Source organism: Dendrobates tinctorius, unplaced genomic scaffold, assembly GCF_039654945.1.
Source record: "Dendrobates tinctorius isolate UK_male_01 unplaced genomic scaffold, ASM3965494v1 ptg000223l, whole genome shotgun sequence".
In the NCBI taxonomy this organism is placed as follows: Eukaryota; Metazoa; Chordata; class Amphibia; order Anura; family Dendrobatidae; genus Dendrobates; species Dendrobates tinctorius.
The window spans coordinates 9,083,257-9,105,954 of record NW_027361890.1 but is presented as its reverse complement, the minus strand read 5'-3'; the positions used below and the strand labels follow the sequence as shown (position 1 = coordinate 9,105,954).

At 42.7% G+C, this 22,698-nt stretch overlaps 1 protein-coding gene across 6 annotated transcripts in view; it reads right to left on the bottom strand.

Moving 5' to 3' along the window:
* The window catches only part of L3MBTL1 (L3MBTL histone methyl-lysine binding protein 1), a 74,927-nt gene that overhangs the window by 8,187 nt on the left and 44,042 nt on the right, over positions 1-22,698 (bottom strand). For 4 of the 6 annotated variants that reach the window (XM_073555318.1, XM_073555317.1, XM_073555315.1 and 1 more), the window contains 9 exons: positions 20,381-20,457; positions 20,146-20,231; positions 19,930-20,040; positions 19,637-19,751; positions 18,999-19,113; positions 7,784-7,948; positions 7,411-7,460; positions 6,794-6,939; positions 6,545-6,607 (listed from right to left, as the gene is read on the bottom strand). In XM_073555318.1, the coding sequence (XP_073411419.1) occupies positions 6,545-6,607; positions 6,794-6,939; positions 7,411-7,460; positions 7,784-7,948; positions 18,999-19,113; positions 19,637-19,751; positions 19,930-20,040; positions 20,146-20,231; positions 20,381-20,457 (928 nt within the window). The remainder of the gene's footprint in view (positions 1-6,544; positions 6,608-6,793; positions 6,940-7,410; positions 7,461-7,783; positions 7,949-18,998; positions 19,114-19,636; positions 19,752-19,929; positions 20,041-20,145; positions 20,232-20,380; positions 20,458-22,698) is intronic. The other 2 variants (XM_073555319.1, XM_073555320.1) reach the window with 1 other exon arrangement.

Genomic DNA, 22,698 nt, shown 5'->3' with positions numbered 1-22,698 from the left:
TCACTATTACTATCAGTCCAAGTGGACAATTATATACGTAAAGGTAATGATGTCCCTGTGCCAAGCAGTGCGGAGGATCAGAATACACTGAGGAGACCAGAGCAGCGGGTTTTGGGGAGAAGAATTATATGGGGCCCATTATACTGTATGGAGCATTATATGGGGCCCATTACACTGTATGAAGTAATATATCGTGCCCATTATGCTGTATGAAGTAGTATATGGTGCCCATTATACTGTATGCAGTAATATATGGGGCCCATAATACTGTATGGAGCATTATGTGGGGATAAAGGATGACTTTCTGTTTGTTGTGGATCTGACCACTGGGACCCCCATGATCCTAGGAAACGTAGCTTTGAAGAGCACCATGTAACTAGAGCTGTGGTCAATCATACGCACTGTGGTGCCATTCACATGTGGCTCTTGAAATAACTCCTTAAAGAGAGTGATATGGGGACGACAAAGTATAGCAAAAATTCACTGATCGGGGTGAGGAGTGTTATAGTTTGTGGGCTGGTGGGATTTGTGTGGCAGGGCTGCATTTTTGTCGCAGTTCGGCCCTGTGCCAGGCCTACCATTGCCATTAATGGCCCTTGTTCTGGATACTTCTGTGTTGTTCTTCTATGTGCATGTGATGCCGCTGACATCCTTGTGTTTGGACACCTTGTTTTTCTATTTATCTAAATCAAAATGTCCACTATTGAGCTCAGTTTTACAGTATAGATATGAAAATTTACTTTGTGTGTGTGGGGGGGAGCGGGCGTCATTTTGCTGTTCGCCTCAGGCAGCAGAGAGGCTAGGTTCACCCCTGCTGGCAAGTTACCCATTGACTTGGATATGGGAGTCCTGACGCCTGAGGTACATCGCCAGATGCAGACTGGGATACAGTGCGGCAGCAGCAGTATCGCAGAGTGCAAGAATGCGTAGAGAAGAGTCTAGCTCAATCAAGACAGAAGCAGGAAAGGAATTACAATCAGCACGCACCTGCAGTTCCCTTGTCGCCTGGAGAACAAGTACTCAAAAGAAAGAAACGAGTACACAAACTTGATGATCAGTGGGAAGCTGAACCATATAAAATCATGCCTTCAAACTTTGACAATACCAAGGTGTGCCTTATGAGTAAGGATGGAGGAGAAAGCTTTGCAGCAGTGTCAAGGGATCACCTAAAATCATGCTCTGACCAACTGAAGGAAAAGATTGGAGATAAGGACATTCTTGAGCCAGTAAAAGAAGAAGAAGAAAAGGTCAGCACTGTACTCAGCGAGTTCCCTTCAAATTGGACAAGAGTGAATCAGGCCATAGTAGTGCCCGTTTTGACCTTTCCCCAACTGGTAGTGCAGAAGAAGATGTGACTCAAGACCTCCCCGAACATCAGCAAGTACAGGCAGCGGATGCCACACCAGCAGTGTAGCAAGAGAATCCTCGCCCTGCCAGTGGTGAATCTGCCGTTACCACAGTGAGTAGAAGTGGTCCTAGGAAATCAGGTATCCCTGTGCTACATTGGGACACCCATAGCATAGCCAGTAAAGAGCGCACCACACCAGTGGTAGTTAGCATAGTGAATCCAGTAAGGTCACCAGCAATGCCAGTGCTACGAAAGTCTACCCGTAGTACCCAAGGTAAAGCACCCATGAGGTCCCGTATATAAGTAGGCTATCTAAATGGTAAATGTAAATATGTAATGTAAATAAGTAACTTTCAAGAATATGTGCCTACAGAGACTCTGTAAGAACTTTTGAGCAATCTTATTTTGTTTTGAAGGACAATTGGGTCACTGGACTCGTAGTGACCAGGACAATGCTTGTAAATAATTGGCACTAACGACCACAGAACAAAAACCGTCTGGCGTGGCCGAAGATGTCGTCCAAAAGGGAGACCAGCCATGCCTTGTAGCCCGCCCAAGGCCTACGTAGAGGGTTTGAGACGGGTTCCTTCATATTGTACTTTGTCAGGGTGAAAAAGGACACCCTGTTCCAGAACTTTACTTGTATATAGTTACCACCTTGCTCAGGCGTGGACCATGGACAATGACGCATGGACTAATCGTCACAAGGACTATTTTTGAGCTATAATTTTTGTAATATTTCATTTTTGAAATCTTGTAATGGTTATAATTGGTCATTTGGAATAGGAAGTTAGTTAGTTGAAGTGTGGACAGGGAAGAGAGAGGACGTGGGAGAGACGAGCTGGAGATTGAAGCTATAGCAAAGCTCATCTCCAAGCTCAAGCACCAGGAACCGGGCGCCGGAATCCGAGGCTATGTGTATGCTAAAGGTCCCACAGCAGAAACCGGAGGAATAGAGGCTGCACATCCCTCTGTTCCAAACTAAGACTTAACGACACAGCAGCCCGCGTGTGAGCCAGAGACGCCATCGTGGCGCGGTCTTTGAAGGAGGCTACAGCTGCCTGTCATGCGAGTGGAGTTCTAAGTAACAGACAGAAAGAGGAACTTGAGTGGAGTCCACAACTGCAAGTACTTTAGAATAGCACTAGAAAGGAGACCTCACAATCCATCTGTATAGAGAGATTCTCAAATTGCTTCCAGGCTGAGCAACTCCTGTACCAATTGCAATTTGAACCCTGGACTGTACCTACAAGGTTGCATAAAAGGTAAAGGAAACTGTACTCTGTTGTGTCCCTTGAATTCTTCCTGCGTCACCTTCTCAGCACTGCTACATCCTTTACTCCACACTATATCACCATCTATCCCTCAACATCCTTCACCTGCCCTGGGACATAGCTCTACCCGTGGGGAGTTCTACCAACTCTGCTGCATCACCATCTGTCCCAGAGGATCTCCACTGCAGCGCTGGTCAGTATTGATCAGATACCACGGGTGGCGTCACAAACTCATTACAAAAACTCCTTATTTTTCATTCCCTTGTAAATACACCCCTTTTATTGGACGCCCAGGGCCAAGGACCGGGTCACCGCCGCTGTGACACTGTCCCTTTAAGAAAGCAGCCCAGTACCGAGTACCCCACTGCCCTGGCGGGCGCTCCAGATATCTCTGGAATAAGACATCGGATAACAGATATCAAGGTATCATTTTATTCAGCTTCATATGACCTGAATGCTCATATATAAGGAACAGGAGGTTCATCCTACTGACAGATTCCTCTTAATGTATGCTCAGCATGAACAGATGCTGGCACAGCGAGCAGTAACGATACTGTGCAGTATAAGTAACAGATGACTAGCTAATATCCAAAGTACAAAATATAGAGTGACAGCTGTGCTGATGTGCTTATATGGCCCATTGGGCACTTTGTAATGACCTTTTCAGAATAATATCCACCCATCCATGCTGCAAGCTTCAGTACAACTGGTTCCTTTGTACAATAGACATCTTTTACTTGACCTTTGTAGGCTATTTTCTGTGCGAGCACCAGCTGCCCTGTATTCATCATACAGCAGTGATATACAGAAACTAAAGAAGACACTGCCACATCTAGGGCACTCAGTCTGTCTGGTTCTCCGGATACCTACTCAAAGTGACACCCCTGTAGATACTTCATCGTCATATGGTTATACAGAAACTTCACATGGACACCAAGTAACTAGTGATGAGCGAGTAGCATTGTTGCCCAGATGTTCCCGAGCATGCTCGAGTGATCTCCGAGTATTTTGGCGTGCTCGGAGATTTAGAGTTTGTCGCCTCAGCTGCATGATTTGCGACTTGTAGACAGGCTGAATACATATGGGAATTCCCTAACAAGCAGGAGTTCCAAACATGTATTCAAGCTGTCTAGCAGTCGCAAATCATGTAGCTTACGGAATGAAAACTAAATCTCTGAGCACGCCAAAATACTCGAAGACCACCTGAGCATGCTCGGGAAAACTCGAGCGAAGAGTATACTCACTCATCACTACAAGTAACCATATAACGGGGTTGTGGAGGGAGTGAGCGCTGCATCCACCTCATTGTTTTTACTATACAGTGACAACCCAGCCTCCCACATTAAAAATTAAATGCAGCTGACCAGTTTGAAGACAGTGGGGCTCACAGCTGTTCCTTACACAGTCACGAGGCCGGGTGCACCACCGTGCAAGAAACAAATGATTTACCTCTCTTAAAGTGATGGGATAGCTTAACAATACAGTGGGGAAAAAAATATTTAGTTATCCTCCAATTGTGCAAGTTCTCCGACTTAAAAATGTGAGAGAGGCCTGTAATTGACATGATCGGTAGACCACAACTATAAGACCAGAGGGGGTTGGACCAGATGGCCCAGGAGGTCCCTTCCAACTCTACGATTCTATGATTCTAAGAGTCAAAATGAGAAAACAAAACCAGAAAATCACCTTGTCTGATTTGGCAAGATTTTTTTTTGCAAATTATGGTGGACAATAAGTATTTGATCACCTAAAAACATGCAAGATTTCTGGCTCTCACAGACCTGCAACTTCTTCTTTAAGAGGCTCCTCTGTCCTCCACTCATTACCTGTAGTGATGGCACCTGATTGAACTTGTTATCAGTATAAAAGACACCTGTCCACGACCTCAAACAGTCAGACTCCAAACTCCACTATGGTGAAGACGAAAAAGCTGTTGAAGGACATCAGAAACAAAATTGTAGCCCTGCACCAGGCTTGGAAGACTGAATCTGCAATAGGCAAGCAGCTTAGTGTGATGAAATCAACTGTGGGAGCAGTAATAAAAAATGGAAGACATAAAAGACCATTGATAATCTCCCTTGATCTGGGTCTCCACACAAGATCTCACCCTGTGGGATCAAAATGATCACAAGAACGGTGAGCAAAAATCCCTGAACCACACGGGGACCTAGTGAATGACCTGCATAGAGCTGGGACCACCGTAACAAAGGCTACCATCAGTAACACACTACGCCACCATGGATTCAGATCCTGCAGTGCCAGACGTGTCCCCCTGCTTAAGCCAGTACATGTATGGGCCCATCTGAAGTTTGCTAGAGAGCATTTGGATTATCCAGAAGAATATTGGAAGAATGTCATATGGTCTGATGAAACCAAAGTAGAACTGTCTGGTAGAAATAAAACTCGTTGTGTTTGGAGGAGATAGAATGCTGAGTTGCATCCAAAAACACTATACCTACTGTGAAGCATGGGGGTGGCAACATCATGCTTTGGGGCTGTTTCTATGCAAAGGGACCAGGACGACTGATCCATGTACATAAAAGAATGAATGGGGTCATGTAACGTGAGATTTTGAGTGCAAACCTCCTTCCATCAGCAAGGATATTGAAGATGAAATGTGGATTGGTCTTTCAGCATGATAATGATCCCAAGCACACCACCAGGGCAACGAATGAGTGGCTTCATAAGAAGCATATGAAGGTCCTGGAGTGGCCTAGCCAGTCTCCAGATCTCAACCCCATAGAAAACCTTTGGAGGGATTTGAAAGTCCGTGTTGCCCAGTGACAGGCCCAAAACATCACTGTACTAGAGGAGATCTGCGTGGAGGAATGGGCCAACATACCACCAACAGTGTGTGCCAACCTTATGAAGACTTACAGAAAACGTTTGACCTCTGTCATTGCCAACAAAGGATATATTACAAAATATTTTGGTAATGATTCCACCATAATTTGCAAAATAAACCTTGCCAAATCAGACAAGGTGATTTTCTGGATTTGTTTTCTCATTTTTTTTTTTTAAATTCGTTTATTGAACCTTAGGACACAAAAAATGTACAACATACACAATGGCTTATGATAACAAGCATTATACATAGCACACGTGTTTCCGTCCATTGTAAAATATAATGCAGAGAAATTGCACACTCTTATAAACAAGGTAATATGTACCTATCCTTCTTCAAGCATACATAAAGGATAATTACCTATACATTTTCCAGCATGTATATCAATTCAATTTCACAAGCCTTGTCATACCATTCAGAAATAAAATCTAACTAAAATTCCTAAACTACAACTACCACTACATTAACTAATATCTACTATTTCCGCAGCCTGGTCTCCCGTATCGTATTATTTCGCGTGTGAGGTCTCAACCTTGTAAAGTGAGGTGAGAGGAATTCCACCTCTCCCAAATCTTTTCAAATTTACTTGTTTTCTCATTTTGACTCTCATACTTGTGGTCTACCTATGATGTCAATTACAGGCCTCTCTCTTCTTTTTAAGTGGGAGAACTTGCACAATTGGTCGCTGACTAAATACTTTTTTCCCCCATTGTATGTTATCATTTTATAAGATGTGAGTAACCCAGCAAAAATCACATTAAAATGGAAAAAAGCATGTGCTTACTGTCCCCAGAAACAATGACACTTCTGTCCGTGAGCTATGTTTGGTAATCCAGCTCAGCTCCATTCAGTCACAAGCAGCTGAGTTGAAATTCACAACGCAAGGACAAGAGGGACAACGTTTTTGAGGTAAGAGACGTGGTTACTCAACCCAGACAACTCCTTTAACTGTTCATCTCTCATGGAAATCTGCACTTATTAGATCTTTATGTGCACTTATTATTAGATATGTAACATCTTTAGTTCTGGGCTTGAAACTATTAGGACACTAGAATAAAAACAAAACAGATTTCTCACCTCCTCTTTGAACAGTCGGGCTTGGTCCTCACATCCCGTCAGCGTCTGCACAAAGTTGAACACCTAAAAGAAAATGTCATTAATTTGTCAAAAAAATCAAATATCCAAAATAAACACTAAATTTCTAGAAAAATGATACTTTTTTCCACAGTAGTCTCCACAGTAGTCATACAAGTATGGTTTGCATCTTGGCCTTCAATCAGCTTATAGATATGATCCACATAGCAGGGTCTTTGAGGAAATGAATACCTCCTCTGTACTCCACTTTGAGACAGTGCTTGCACTGATACCAGCTACACCGGGCAATAGACGGCAGTGCTGTTCCCAGCAGTGAGCAAGGGCTCGATCAGGATGGACAGACATGGCTGACATAAAAAGTGACTGGTGAACTGGGTCTGATGAGAGAGAAAAAAGACAAGCGCAACATAATACATTAACTATTAATAGTAGGAGATGTCATATGTAGTGTTTAGTGATGCGTGAACGTGCTCGGATAAGGTGTTATCCGAGGATGCTTGAGTGCTAACCAAGTGTCTTGGGCATGCTAGAATAATATGTTTGAGACCCCGTGGCTGCATGTCCCTCGGCTTTTTGACAGCTGCAACACATGCAGGGATGGTCTAACAAACAGGTAATCCCTGCATGTCTTGTGACTGTCAAACTGCTGCGAAACATGCAGCCGTGGGGTCTTGAACATGTTATTCTTGCACGCCGAAAACACTCGGTTAGCACCCGAGTATTCTTCAATAACACCTTACCCGAGCTTGTTCGCTCATCATTAGTACAGATCAATCTTTTACATACAACATGGGTTAGAAACTGGGATTCCAATTAGTAAATTTTATAATGTTGGCTCAGTTGTTTACCTTGAAAGGCATCTTGCTGCACCCTGCGATATTTGGGTGGACGTCCAATTCTATGATAGAACATGCCAGTTACTTAAGATTCATGAATTTTACCGCAGTGTTATAATGTGTTGCAGGAGAGGTAGCAATGACTTACATACAACAGTGAAAGGATCCAGTTTTTGGAGTATAATACATTTTGCAGAAATAATGGAGTCTATAAATGAAGAGTCTGATTCACTTATATAAATAATGGCAATGTCTGTAAGACTGACCATCCTCACAGCATCCTATCAATATGGCATTACCAAGCTTAATACTGACACCTTCTAACTAATACCCATGAGACCCCTGAGATACAACTAGGCCATGCATCTGCTCATTGTTCTGTCACCTGCCATGGTGTCTGGATTTCCTCCGAGGTGGCAGTGGGATAGGATTTCTGCTTCTCGCTGGTTGCTGGTTACGATCGGCCAGGGGACAACCAGACAGACAGTGATGAGCTGTGAATCTTCCAGTCACATGACCAGAACCATCACAGCCAGGAGTGGGACACTTCCTATGAGTAAAAACAGAGGAATGATAATTCTTGTATGTTATCTTATCGCTACATTGTTCTTCAAGCATATTTCTGCTTAATTATTGACACACAGTCATTTTTCTGAACTGTTATATACTTAACATTATTGGAAGATTATTCTTGTATTATTAGGATTCATTGAATCCAAGTCCAGCCGCTACACTGATGCTCCCACTCTTTCCCAGTCATTGCACTACTTGACCATCTGCTATAGCAGGCCTGCACAACATGCAGCCTGGCGAAATATGATATGCAGCCCGCAGAGCTACACTGGACACGCCGCTCCCTCCTTGCTGAATTCAAATGTATTTGTGTCTTTCAGACATGCATACATTAGAAAACTGCGGCGGGACTGGTGCAAGGCAGCATTCATCTGTCCCAGCTCCGATGTGCAGCGGCATGATGATGTCAACGCACTGCTGATGTCGTCATACATACCAGCCTATCGGCGCGCGAATTTTGGCTCATCTTTCATCGTTTTTAAGAAATCTCAAGATGGAAGAGGCCAGGAGCCATTTGGTGAGCTGCATTTCTTGCTACATGTTCACAGATTTACCAGTGGAAAAGCCAAGCTTCACATGCCACAAATGCAAGCTTGTGTCCCTGTTGGAGGAAAAGTTGCAAAATCTCGAAGAGAGGTTAGCTATGTTGAAGATCATTAAGGAAGGTGAAGAGTTCTTGGACAGAGCAGAATTATCTCTTCATGTTACAGAAAGAGAAGAAATTCGAAGTGCACCTGAAGAAACAGAGGAATGGAGACATGTGACCCAGAGAAGCAGGAGGATCAGGAGGCAGTCAGCACCCATACTGCTCAGGAACCAGTACCAGGCCCTCACGCAGGAAAACGATGAAGAATTACATCAGGATAAGACTTTGCCAACAAACAGCAACCTTGTACGCCTTCAGAGTCCTCCTGGATGGAGAAAGAAAAATGTTGTGAAGAAGAAACTGAGAGTGGTGGTCATGGGGGATTCCCTGTTGAGAGGAACAGAGGCCGCTATCTGCAGACCGGATATAACTTCAAGAGAAATGTGCTGTCTTCCAGGTGCAAAAATTAAAGATGTGTCTGACAGGATATCAGGACTCTTCAGACCTACAGATGACTACCCATTCCTGCTACTACATGTGGGGACAAATGACACCGCAAGAAACGACCTGGAAATCATCTGCAGAGACTTTGAAGACTTAGGCAAGAAAGTGAAAGAACTGGGAGCGCAGGTGGTCTTCTCTTCCATCCTCCCAGTGGATGGCCATGGAACAAGGAGGTGGAATAAGATACTGCAGGTGAACAACTGGCTACGTCGATGGTGCCGTCAGCAACGATTTGGATTTCTGGATCACGGAGTGAACTACTTATACGATGGACTACTTACTAGAGATGGGGTGCACCTTACGAAGACTGGAGAGCATGTATTTGGAAGTCGCCTTGCTACACTTGTAAGGAGAGCTTTAAACTAGAACAACATGGGAAGGGAAGCAAAAGACCAGAAAAAGCCATACACCTGACAAATGCTATTGAGAACTCTGCTATTAGAAGTGGAAAGTAAGAACAAAGACGAAAGAATCTAATTAATAAAAATATTGGAGAAAGAGAAACCCATCACAAACTAAAATGTTTCTATACTAATGCACAAAGCATGGGCAACAAACAAGGAGAATTGGAACTACTAACACAGGAAAAGAAATATGATGTCACTGGAATCACTGAGACTTGGTGGGACGATACACATGATTGGAACACAAGACTAGAAGGATATAACTTATTTGAAAGAAACAGACTTGATAAACGAGGAGGGGGTGTCGCATTGTATGTTAGAAACGCGTATATCTGCACAGAGATCCAAGCTTCAGAGACTGGGAGTTCTGTGGAAACTGTTTGGGTAAGAATACAAGGACAGAACAATGGAAAGGACACCATTGTAGGCATTTACTACAGGCCACATGTGCAAGCTGAAGATATGGATGAACTCTTTATGCATCAAATGGCCAAGTTCTCCAAAAAATATGACATAGTTGTCATGGGAGATTTCAACTATCCAGACATTTGTTGGGAATCTCTCTCAGGCAAAACTAACAGGTCAAGGAAATTCTTATCCTCTCTTGCTGACAACTTTATCTTCCAAAAGGTAGTGGAGAAAACAAGGGGAACTGCTATCTTGGATCTAATCCTTATAAACAGGGAGGAAATGGTTGAGGAGGTAAAAGTGGCTGGGACCCTAGGAGGTAGCGACCACGCTATTTTAGAATTTTGGATAACTAGAGGCGGAAGACCTGTGAAGACTCAGACGTCAAGGTTAGATTTCAGAAAGGCAGATTTTAAGGGATTCAGAAAGAGAATTGGAGGGATCCAATGGCTGGATATCCTTAAAGACAAAAATGTCCAGGAAGGATGGGAAATCTTGAAAAATAAAATTCTCAAAGCACAGTTGTTAACAATTCCGAAAAGAGGGAAGAATAGGAAGCATTTAAGGAAACCAGGATGGATGAACACAGAACTTAAGCACATGCTAAACAGGAAGAAAAAAATGTTTAGAAAATGGAAAGAGGGAGGCATATCTAAAGAAGAATATAATGCTGTCTGCAGAACCTGCAGGGTACAAATCAGATTATCTAAAGCTGAAAATGAATTGAGGCTTGCAAGAGATGTCAAAAGCAACAATAAAGGATTTTGGGGATATGTCAAAAGTAAAAGAAAAGTCAAAGATGCTATAGGATTTTTACAGGATGAAAATGATGAAATGGTAAGACAGGATGTTGAGAAGGCTGAACTTTTAAATTCCTATTTTGCATCTGTTTTCTCTCAGAAAGGAAATGTAACATCTACTGTTCTTCACTGTCCTATTAAGGGAATAGAAGAATCCAGGATATCTATAAACAGAAAGATAGTGAGGAAACACTTAGCTAACCTAAATGAATTCAAGTCTCCAGGTCCAGATGAATTACACCCCAGAGTACTGAAGGAGATAGCAGAAGAAATTTTTGAACCCCTCTCCATAATCTTTGAAAATTCTTGGAGAACAGGAGAAGTTCCAGAAGACTGGAGAAGAGCAAATGTTGTTCCTATCTTCAAAAAGGGGAAGAAGGTGGACCCAGGCAACTATAGGCCGGTGAGTCTGACTTCTATACCAGGAAAGATCTTTGAACAAATTATTAAACAACATGTATGTCAATACCTGGATAAGAATGAAGTGATTAAACAGAGTCAGCATGGGTTTGTAACTAATAAGTCATGTCAGACTAACTTAATTTCCTTCTATGACGGTATCACTGATTGGGTGGATCAAGGAAATGCTGTAGATATAGTATATCTTGACTTCAGCAAAGCATTTGACAAAGTCTCTCATACAATCCTTATTGAAAAAATGACTAAGTATGGAATGGACAAGGCAACAGTTAGGTGGATTCATAACTGGCTTAGTGATCGGACCCAAAGAGTGGTCGTAAATGGCTGCACATCCAGTTGGAAGAATGTCTCAAGTGGGGTACCACAGGGCTCTGTCCTGGGCCCTGTATTGTTCAACATCTTTATCAACGATTTAGATGAAGGAATTGAGGGTAAACTGGTTAAATTTGCTGATGACACAAAGCTAGGAGGGATAGCTAATACTAGAGAAGAGAGAGAGAGGATTCAAAAAGATTTAAATAAACTGAAGAAGTGGGCAGCGACTAACAGAATGGTTTTTAACAGGGAGAAATGCAAAGTACTACATCTGGGCAATAAAAATGAAAAAAGCATATATAGAATGGGAGGAATAGGGCTAAGTGACAGCACATGTGAAAAAGACTTGAGTATACTAATAGATCACAGACTGAATATGAGTCAACAGTGTGATGCAGCAGCAAAAAAGGCAAATGCAATTCTAGGATGTATTAACAGAAGCATACAGTCTAGATCACGTGAAGTCATTATTTCCCTCTACTCCTCTTTGGTCAGACCTCATCTGGAATATTGTGTCCAGTTTTGGGCACCACATTTTAAAAAAGACATCAACAAACTGGAGCAAGTTCAGAAAAGAGCGACCAGAATGGTGACCGGTCTGCAAACCCTGTCTTATGAGGAAAGGTTGCAGGATTTGGGAATGTTTAGTTTGCAAAAGAGAAGACTGAGAGGAGACTTAATAGCTGTCTACAAATATCTAAAGGGCTGTCACATTGTAGAAGGATCAACTTTATTATAGGAGAGAATTATATTATATTATTATATTATATTATTATATTATATTATATTATTATTTATTATATTATATTATATTATAGGAGAGAATTCAGAAGGAGAGTAGGGGAACACATGGGGGATATTAGAAATCAAAGAGAGACCCCACTTGCTAAACACATGTGGATGTGTCACAAAGGTGACCCCGGTGAAATCAAATTCTGTATTATAGAAGTTGTGAATGTGAACCCCAGAGGAGGGAATGTGGATAAGAATATTCTCAAGAGAGAATGTGAATGGATATTCAGGATGGAGTCCCTGGAGCCGAGGGGGCTGAATGACCAATTGTCGTTTGCCTGTTTCTTATAAGCCATAATTGAAAAATGTGACCTCCTCTTTTGAGGATATTGACCTTCTAGATTTTGTCTTTTGTTTCCCGTATATTTGGGATTCCCATGTATTGTCATGGATCATTATATATATAAATGTTCCCTTCTTACTGCCCACTGGACTCTGAGCAACCTCAGTTAATTTATAATACCAGTTGATATATACAAAAAAGCGTCTTTTAATTATATGTATTTGACAATGAAGACGCATTCTGACGCTTGTTCACACTAGTCAGCGTCAGCTGCGGTTTATTTGTATGCATATCTGAACTGTTAGTGCACAGTGTTTATACATTGTGTGATAAGACGCAACTGCTATGCCACTGAAGAGTGCAATTTGGCCACTGAATATAATATATGTACATAATGGTGAACTGTACACCTGATGCTGTATCATTTGTGGCGCATCTTTTCAAGATGGGGGAGTGCAACATTCTCTATGGATCGCATGTGCGGGCGCTGCACGTCAGACTTGGCAGTTTGTCTCAGCCGCAGCGATTGGAGAGAGCTGTGAGACTGCCTGTTTGTTCTCCAGGAGTGACGCTGCGCACGTCAGACCTTGCAATTTGTCTCAGCTCCAGTGATTGGATAGTGCTGTGATGCTTGAAGAGACCCGATTGGTTATCCATGAGTGACGTTGTATGTTAGTCCTGACAGCCAATCGGAACACCTGGGTCTGGCTAGTGCTGTTTGATAATGTAGTAGGGACACCGTAATAGGCGCTTAGCGTTGCTATGTCACGTGAGTGGGCGGAGCATATGCGGTCTTAGCGGTGGGTTTAAAAAGAGGAACTGGGATGAGCATCGGTTGGCTTTTGCACCGTTATGGGACACAAGATATTGCACTATCGGGCCTCCTGATGAGCCTACTCAGGCGAAACGCATTGAGGTGTTAACCATTTGATGGCTGGTGGCGATAAACACAGATGAGTATCGCTGTGGCAGCTCTGTGTTTATTTTGTTATTGGGATGTTAATGGATTTAATAATGGGACACTATCCTCTATCCTGTGCTACACTGGTTAAATTGCCAGCTTTGTATATACTTTTTCTCTCTATATGAAGAGATCGTATAGCTGTGAGATCGTGGCAACATGGAATGTATTTAAAGTGTCCGGTTTATGACTCCCATTAATGTGCACATGATACCTCACTGTTGATATTGGATGTGGGGCATCATTATGCAAATGAGTATCTAATTATACCACCTGATGCCATGTGTGTTCTCTATTTTTAACCTCTTTCTTTGGGACACAGGGCCCTCTTTAGAGCAGATTGGTCTATGTCTAGCAATAGAGGTTCCCTTTATTATCGGGTAGAGGTGACCACTAGTGGCTGTAGGGTATACTAGGGCCCCTAGGGATAGTCATCGTTGAGCGGGGGCGCCACAACGTTCCCCCCTAGGGTGCCAACCTCCGCAGACAGGTAGACTCAAGCTCAGGATCACATCAGGGATTCCTAGGTGTTACCTTAGAGTGGTCTCTGCTTCAACACTTTTCTATTTTCGTTTATTTCTTGTCACTTTTTTCGTTGGTGTGTTTACCACACTTGTGGTTTTTAACTAATAAAGTATCATTTTTAGGGGTTATATATACATGAGATTACATTTGACCCTTTCTATTATTGTATGAGAGATTGCTTTCCTAAAGTTTCCTCAGAATTCTTTCTATTTTCTGCTCCCACAATGTCCATGCACTCATACAGATATTGGCTGGAGACCAGTTTATATACGGTAGCTTTGCTATAACACCCTTATTAATTATAATGATGGCTGGACCATACAATACAAGCACTATTTTACCATTTGTGTCACCTCCTCTTGTTTGAATGTTTTAAGGCCCCCAAACACATAAGAAAAATGTTGGCTGAACCCCCCAATATCAACAGGTTCGTTCAACGGTCTAATGTGTATGAGGACACTAGCCAAGTGATGGTCAAGAAAGATGTTAAGTGCACATGTTCGATTTCTGACTGTTGATTGCATTGTTCTCCCTGAGATAAGTTGATAGTCATAGTGTTACGGCCTCGTCACACACAAAGATGCACCAGCGATCCCGACAACGATACGATCTTGTCAGGATCGCTGATGCATCGCTACATGATCGCTGGTGAGCTGCCAAACAGGCAGCTTCACCAACGATCAGCACCAGCGAGGACGCTGGTCTCTAAGGTAATAATCGGGTTACTAAGCGTTTTGCGTCATTTAGTTACCCGATGTGTACCTTAGAAACCTGCGTGCTCACGCTGGGAGCTGCCAGCACGCAGGTTTTTAAGGTACACATCGGGTAACTAAGTGACGCGCGCCGCTTAATAACCCAATATTTACCTTAGAGACCAGCTCTCAGCGCCTGCTTAGAGCGCTGGGAGCCTCGCTGATCGTTGGCTCTCGCTGCCACATGCAGCGATGCGTGCTGGCCAGCGGGAGAGCAATGATGAAAAAACGGCCCAGGACGATGCTGCATGATCAGCGATACCCGGCGGGGGGCCGGTTGCTGATCCCGTCACACACAGCGATCTCGCTGGCGAGATCGCTGTGGCGTCACAAAATCAGCGATCTCGCTAGTGAGATCACTGTGTGTGACGGGACCTTTAGTCTAGGCCAGGGGTGGGGAACCTCAGGCCCCAGGGCCATTTACGGCCCTCGATGACCTTTTATCAGTCCCCCGAACAGATTCACAGGGACTGCATTCTTGGGCAGGGAGCTATATTTTGATTGCCACAAGCTCATTAATTTCTTCTTGCTCTGTTAGCACACACATGCAGTGTTCACTACTGAACATTGAAGGGCATGCAATGAAAGATTAAGTCATGAAACCAGTGCCAGGGTCAGGATGTACTTTGTGGGCGGAGTTTGTATGGCCCCCGAAGGATGGTATAAATATCCAAATGGCCCTTGGCAGAAAAAAGATTCCCCACCCCTGGTCTAGGCGTTCTCATAGAGAACACAAGAGCGCTTGGCCAAACGAGTACGTGTATGCAAGGGTCGGTTGAGACGGCTAAAGGATCGGCTGAAGCATCGTTCGGCCCCCAGCCTAGCATTACTCTCTAATGTCGAATATTATTTGTACAATTATTACCCTCTGATTTGTAAAGTGCTATGGAATATGTTGGCGCCATATAAGTAAGATTATTATTATTTGTGTTGTTTTTCTGTGGATATTTATACTATATGTGCAACTCCTAGTTTGTTTCCTTGTTTCAATGGACAGTGTCCTGTATGCTATTTCCAAGGGTGGCACAGTATGCAAAGTAGTTCACAGTAATATATGGGCAGATGCATTGGTTTGTGAATGTGTGGTGTGGTAATACACCCTCTCACAACATCTCTAGAACTGCAGAAGGGAAGGAAGTATTTGTCAGACTACTCTGACATGGGTCAGTCACAGAGCAGAGTGGTGGTTTGAGATTTAAAGGGCTGTCCCACAAACAAAGTACATTTTAATTAATAGATCGTAGAATTAAAAATAATTTCCATAATTGGATGTGGTAAAAAAAAATATTCTTGTCCCGATTTAGATAATCTTATCAATGTGCCTCCACGTAATTGATGTGCCCAGCCATGCAGGAACATGATCAGATATACCACAGCTCCAGAACAGCTGATTCTTTCTGTGAGGTAAAACAAGTTTTTAAACATGAAGGGAAATGTTATTCCTCACAGAAACCAGCAGCTGTGATCCTACACTGTCCTGTCTGTATCCTCTCTTTTCTCTTCCTCCCTGCCCAGGAGCTGTGGTATGCTCAGAACATGTCCCTGTATGGTCAGACACATCCATTACACAGTACACAGCAGGGGCACATTTATAAGATTATCTCAGCACATTAAATTGTGGAATTTATTTTTATTCCAAGATCTGTTGATTAAAATGTACTTTCTTTGTGGAACTACCCCTTTTAACCCCTTCATGACCCAGCCTATTTTGACCTTAATGACCTGGCCATTTTTTGCAATTCTGACCAGTGTCCCTTCATGAGGTAATAACTCAGGAACGCTTCAACACATCCTAGCGATTTTGAGATTTTTTTTCCTGACATATTGGGCTTCATGTTAGTGGTAAATTTAGGTCGATAATTTTTGCGTTTATTTGTGAAAAAAATGGAAATTGGCGAAAATTTTGCAATTTTCAAATTTTGAATTTTTATTCTGTTAAACCAGAGAGTTATGTGACACAAAATAGTTAATAAATAACATTTCTCACATGTCTACTTTACATCAGCACAATTTTGGAAACAAAATTTTTTTTTGTTAGGAAGTTATAAGGGTTGAAAGTTGACCAGCAATTTCTCATTTTTGCAACAAAATTTACAAAACCATTTTTTTAGGAACCATCTCACATTTGAAGTCACTTTGAGGGGTCTATATGGCAGAAAATACCCAAAAGTGACACCATTCTAAAAACTGCACCCCTCAAGCTACTAACACTACATTCAAGAAGATTATTAACCCTTCAGGTGCTTCACAGGGACTAAAGCAACATGGAAGGAAAAAATGGACATTTTAAATTTTTCCAACAAAAATTTTCTTTTAGCATCAATTTTTTCATTTTCACATGGGTAACAGGACAAAATGGATCCTAAAATTTGTTGGGCAATTTCTCCTGAGTACACCGATACCCCATATGTGGTCATAAACCACTGTTTGGGCACGCGGCAGGGCTCAGAAGGGAAGGAGCGCCATTTGACTTTTTGAATAGAAAATTAGCTCCAATCGCTAGCAGACACCATGTCGGGTTTGGAGAGTCCCTGTGTGCCTAAACATTGGAGCTTTCCCACAATGATTTTTTAGCCCGCAATTTTTTATTTTCACGAGGGTAACATGAGAAATTGGACCCCAAAAGTTGTTGTCCAGTTTGTCCTGAGTACACTGGTACCTCATATGTGGAGGAACCACTATTTTGGCGCACGGCAGGGCTCAGAAAGGAAGGAGCGCCTTTTGACTTTTTGAATGGAAAATTAGCTCCAATCGTTAGCGGACACCATGTTGTGTTTGGAGAGCCCCTATGTGCCTAAACTTTGGAGCTCCCCTACAAATGACCCCATTTTGGAAACTAGACCCCCTAAGGAACTTATCTAAATGCATAGTGAGCACTTTGGACCCCCAGGTGCTTCACAGAAGTTTATAACGCAGAGATGTGAAAATAAAAAAAAAAATTTTTTCCTCAAAAAATGATTTTTTAGCCCTATAATTTTTATTTTCACAATGGTAATAGGAGAAATTGGACCCCTAAAGTTGTTGTCCAGTTTCTCCTGAGTACGCTGCTACCCCATATGTGGGGGGAACCACTGTTTGGGCATATATCGGGGCTCGGAAGGGAAGTAGTGATGTTTTGAAATGCCGATTTGATGGAATAGTCTGTATCATGTTATGTTTGCAGAGCCCCTGATGTGCCTAAACAGTAGAAACCCCCCACAAGTGACCCCATTTTGGAAAATAGACCCCCCAAGGAACTTATCTAGATGCGGGACACCGGGATGGCTAGAGGGACAGGAGATACCGGGGAGGGTGAGGGGGGATCGGAAGGCTGGGGGAGCGGAGGGAAGGGGGACAGTTGCTGATGATGACTGCGGCGACCAATCGCTGCCGTCAGTTGGTGGGGGTCTCATCGGTGTCTGCAGCCATGGCCGATGCTATTGCAGCATTGGCCATGGCTTGATTGTAATATTTCACCAAATTTCATTGGTGAAATATTACAATCGCACTGCCCATGAGCCGGGACGGCGGGACACCGGGAGCCAGAGCGGGACTCGGAGGCACCGTAGAGGGTGAGGGGGGGTGATCGGAGAGGGTGATCGGACTGCGGGGGGGAGGGAAGGGGAGGGGGAGCAGATTGTGATGGCGTCGGTCCGTGGCGGGGGCCAATTGCCCCCCGCCAGCCGGTGTGGGGGGGTTAAATTAGTGTCTCGAGCCATGTCCGATGCCACTGTAGCATTGGCCATGGCTGAATTGTAATATTTCATCAAATTTCATTGATGAAATATTACTATCACTCTGATTGGCTGTTTCACTTTCAACAGCCAATCAGAGCGATCGTAGCCACGTGGGGGCTAAGCCACCCCCCATGGTGAAGTATAAAGGGTCCTGTGTGTGCGCGGGTTGGGTGACCTTTCATTGACCCTGGTCACCCGACCCACAGGAGGCTGCTTTATACGATGACGGTTGTTTAGGCATGACTTTTCATGACGCCTACGTAGGCGTCAGGGGTCGGGAAGGGGTTAAGTATTCTACGAGTTGTAGTTGATAAGGCAAGTAATGCACCTGCCACTAGATTACATCTCACTATCTTGCCATAGTAATGATAAAAGGCGAGATATGTGGTAAAATATTGCATTGCGGTTGGGAATCCTGTTTTTTTTCCTCAATATACAGTAACAGTTGGGATAGGCGTTGTGAATTTCATGAAGTTCTCCTTTACAGCTGCTTTCTGTCAGGGTTGCTCTTAATTCAAAGAAATAAAGAAGCACTGGGGTCTTACAGTTATAGCAGCTTACACAAGAGCAGCTGACCTGTGCTGGAAACTGTACTTGTTGCCTCGTGCGTGAGAAATCCCTTTACAGCTGAGAGACACACAAGCACTGGGTGATAGGTTAGGAGAATCACGGTGTTCTGTGAAAAGATGAGGAAGTGAACAAAGGAAAGTTAGTTTTCTGCTAATGGCTCTCCAAACGAAGGCCTCATTCAGACCTCCATTTTTGACATACGTATTCTATCCTAGTTTTTCACACATAGAACACGGACCCATTATATTCTATGAGGCTATTCACATGTTAATGTTTGTTACCGACATTGTGTCTGCAAAAAAGTCACATGGACATGTCCATTTTTGATCTTAGTTATGGATCAAAATCACCAATGCATATCTAAGGACCAGCACACAGATGTGAGGCCTAAGATCGTCAATGGCAGATCAAGACAGGCAGAACTCGATTTGGTCCCTTGCTGACCATGTTGCAGGCATAGTCACTCTGATTAGCTGTATTTACTTGATATTCATTGATAAATAATGTACTATTCACAATTCTCTGCATGCATTTTTGGGATTAATATTTTGTTTGGAGTATATTATTTCCTTTTCTTTACTTCCTTTCATTATGACATCCACTATCGGATTATATTTTGCAGTACTCACGCAGTGGAGTTTGCAGTGGGTGTCCTGTTCTCTGGCACCAACCCGCAGGGTGTAAATCTGGGTGGTCTGCGTCCAGCCAAAAGTCATACAAATGGCTCCAGCCATCAAAGTGAACCTTGGAAGGTGGGATGGGTTGTCAGAAACCCAGATGTTAATAACCTTGCCCCCTGGCCCACAACAAAAGATGGAAGCACACCAACACCCACAAGTCAAATGGTCAAAACCACAAAAGACATTGGCATGTAATGAAAGAGAGGAAATATGCACCTAACAGACCAAACGTAAGTATTTACCTTTATTCTGCACTCTTCTGTGTCCACCACAGATGCCACCCGGATCAATGAAGGATTTCTTCTGTCTACTGCCTCCAACTTCATTTTGGCTTTGAATCCATGGGGAGGTCGCTTAAGAAAGTTTTAAGGTTGAAAACTGATTATTAGTAAAGAACACTGGAGAAGTAACACAGGTCACAGTCATGGAATTTCTACAATATATCTTCATAACATTACAGTATGGAAGGCTCTGGTGGGCACTGCAGAGGTCCCAGTCTCCAACAGGTATCTCTCCCATGTGAAGTTATCAGGATCTGGATAATCTACAAGAAAGTAACCGTGTTACTTCTCACACATTCAACAACATTTTCCAAACTAACCTTATAACTATTTTACATTTTCCTGAATATCATGGTGGCTTTAGACTTTTCCCTTTTACTTTGCTGTCACCATTACCCTTCTGTGCCAGTACCTTGAGGAGGAGTAAGAGGCTTCCCATTTTCTTGGCACCATCCCACAGAATGAACATAGGGGCTGCTAGGGTCACACCTAAGAAAATAGAAATGTATTATTTCTAATGCAAGGAGCCCAATTGCATCTAATCTCAAACTATATTAGGATTGCAGTGTTGATGATAGAATATAAATGTACACTCCTCAACATAGTTGAAACACTAAGAAGGAAATGTCGTGAAATTCTGGAAATCACAGGATAGATAGGCATATTACTGATATGTAAATGATGAAAAAAAAGGAAATAAAATTTTCAAAACATCTCTATTTAATCAGCATCAAATATTATTGCCACATGCAACAATGCACGCACTTACACTCAACACTGAGGCACCGCTGAGCTGGCTATCAGTCTATGCCGGGGTGTGGTTAGAGCCACTGTTCACAGTGTACTAAGCAGTGACTGAAGCCCCACCTCTTTAGGTATGTTCCCACGGTCAGTAAACGCTGCGGGTTGGGCGCTGCGTACATCAGCAGCGTCAAATCCACAGCGGCCAAATGTTACAGCATAGTGGATGGGATTTCAATAAATAAATCCCATCTCCACTATGCGTGCACCGGCGGCTTTCCTGCGGAGACAGACATGCGGCGCGTCTTTCCAGACCGCAGCATGTCTATTTTTCTTGCGGAGACATTCAGTCCCTGCAAGATAAAGTCACCCATACAATGTATTGGATGCGGTGATTCCGCACAGCTCAATAAACACATGCAGAATCACCTGTGTTCAAAAGCCAGCATGGAGCGGGACATGTGCTGTGTCTAAAGCGCTGCCTAATACTGACCATGGGAACATACCCTAAGACTGAAAGCCAGAGGCTGCTGTGAAGATTAAAGTTCCTTTCCACCCCGCAGCCAGCCCTTCAGTGCAGCGGCCACACAGCTTTAGAATGCTATTAACATGAAGATTAATTGATTCGACATACATTAAAAACTATGCAACAAAACACAGAGAAAATATATAATACATGTGATATGAGACAACAAGTACAGGCACTATCAATACCCTACAGACATATCCTGTGATTGGTACTGAAGGGATAAAAAGCAGTAAGAGCACTCAAAACATATCATAAACAAAAGTTCCTCATTATAAGAGTGTGACTAAGCAGAGACTTATCAGTCATACCTGATGCCTCTATGCATTTCCCCTCAGGATATGTTTCGTCAGAAGGTCAACAGGAAAAAGCAATGATATATCCCTCCAATGTTATGTTGACAATCAAGGTATATTTGTAGATATTTTTTCTAGTTTCTTTTGCCTCTTTATGTCGAGACTTATAGGGCGGTCTAGCGTGAGACAGCCACTGGTGTGTGTGGGGGGGCACAATATGCGTCAATCTTATAGGGTGCCACACTCCGCGGTCAGGCAGTACCAATCATAGGGTTTGTCTATAGACTTGTTGCCTGATATCACATAGGGCTGTATTATGTAGGTCCTCTTCTTTGTGCTGTATATTGGGCCATTTTAGCATGTTTTGTCTGTTTTTGGGGTATAGTTTTTTAATGTACGGTATGTCTAATAAATAATTTTTTAGAGGATTTATACGTTAGAATCTTTTGGATGATCCTCAGTATACCGCATTTAATGTTTAACTTGCAGATTAACCCAATATCTGCAGGTTAATAGAATTTTTTTACATGACAAGTTCTCTTTAAATATCAATTTGCTGTGCGGCTTGATTTAGTGTAATTGCTTGTGGCTTTTCAGTTGCTTTTATAACTGTACCAGGAAATTATTACTTCTATCAATATTACTTCTATATAAAACTGTATTTTAATTTTTATACTTTTTTGACACTTGCATCATATGTTCTTTAATTACTGAAGCCATGAGATTCAAAATTGATCAGTTGAGTTATGATTCCATGAAAAGGGCAGCAGACTATACGTTTCTGAAAGTTAAAAAGCAACAGAAGCCTTATGGAGTTCACCTAAATACTACTGTGAACAGTGCCTAAGAAGTTGTAAAAAAGGATTAGTCAGATTAGCCTGAATGTTTTAATTACCAAACATAGGCTATTCTAGTTTGAGACCTTTACATAATAAGTTATGTAACTATTAGTACGGTGCAACTTATTTTTTATGCTCTGTTAATCCTGGTTTTAAAGTTTAGCAGCTTTCAAACCAACATCTTAAAACATCCGGCTAGTCTACGTATGACTCTGAAGGGACGTTTACGAATGTCCTTGCTGGGTCTGCAACATCTGTATTTCCCACAGAGAAAGCATAATCATGTGTGCATTTAAGAAAGCAGCCTTGACATTTACTGCTCCTCTAC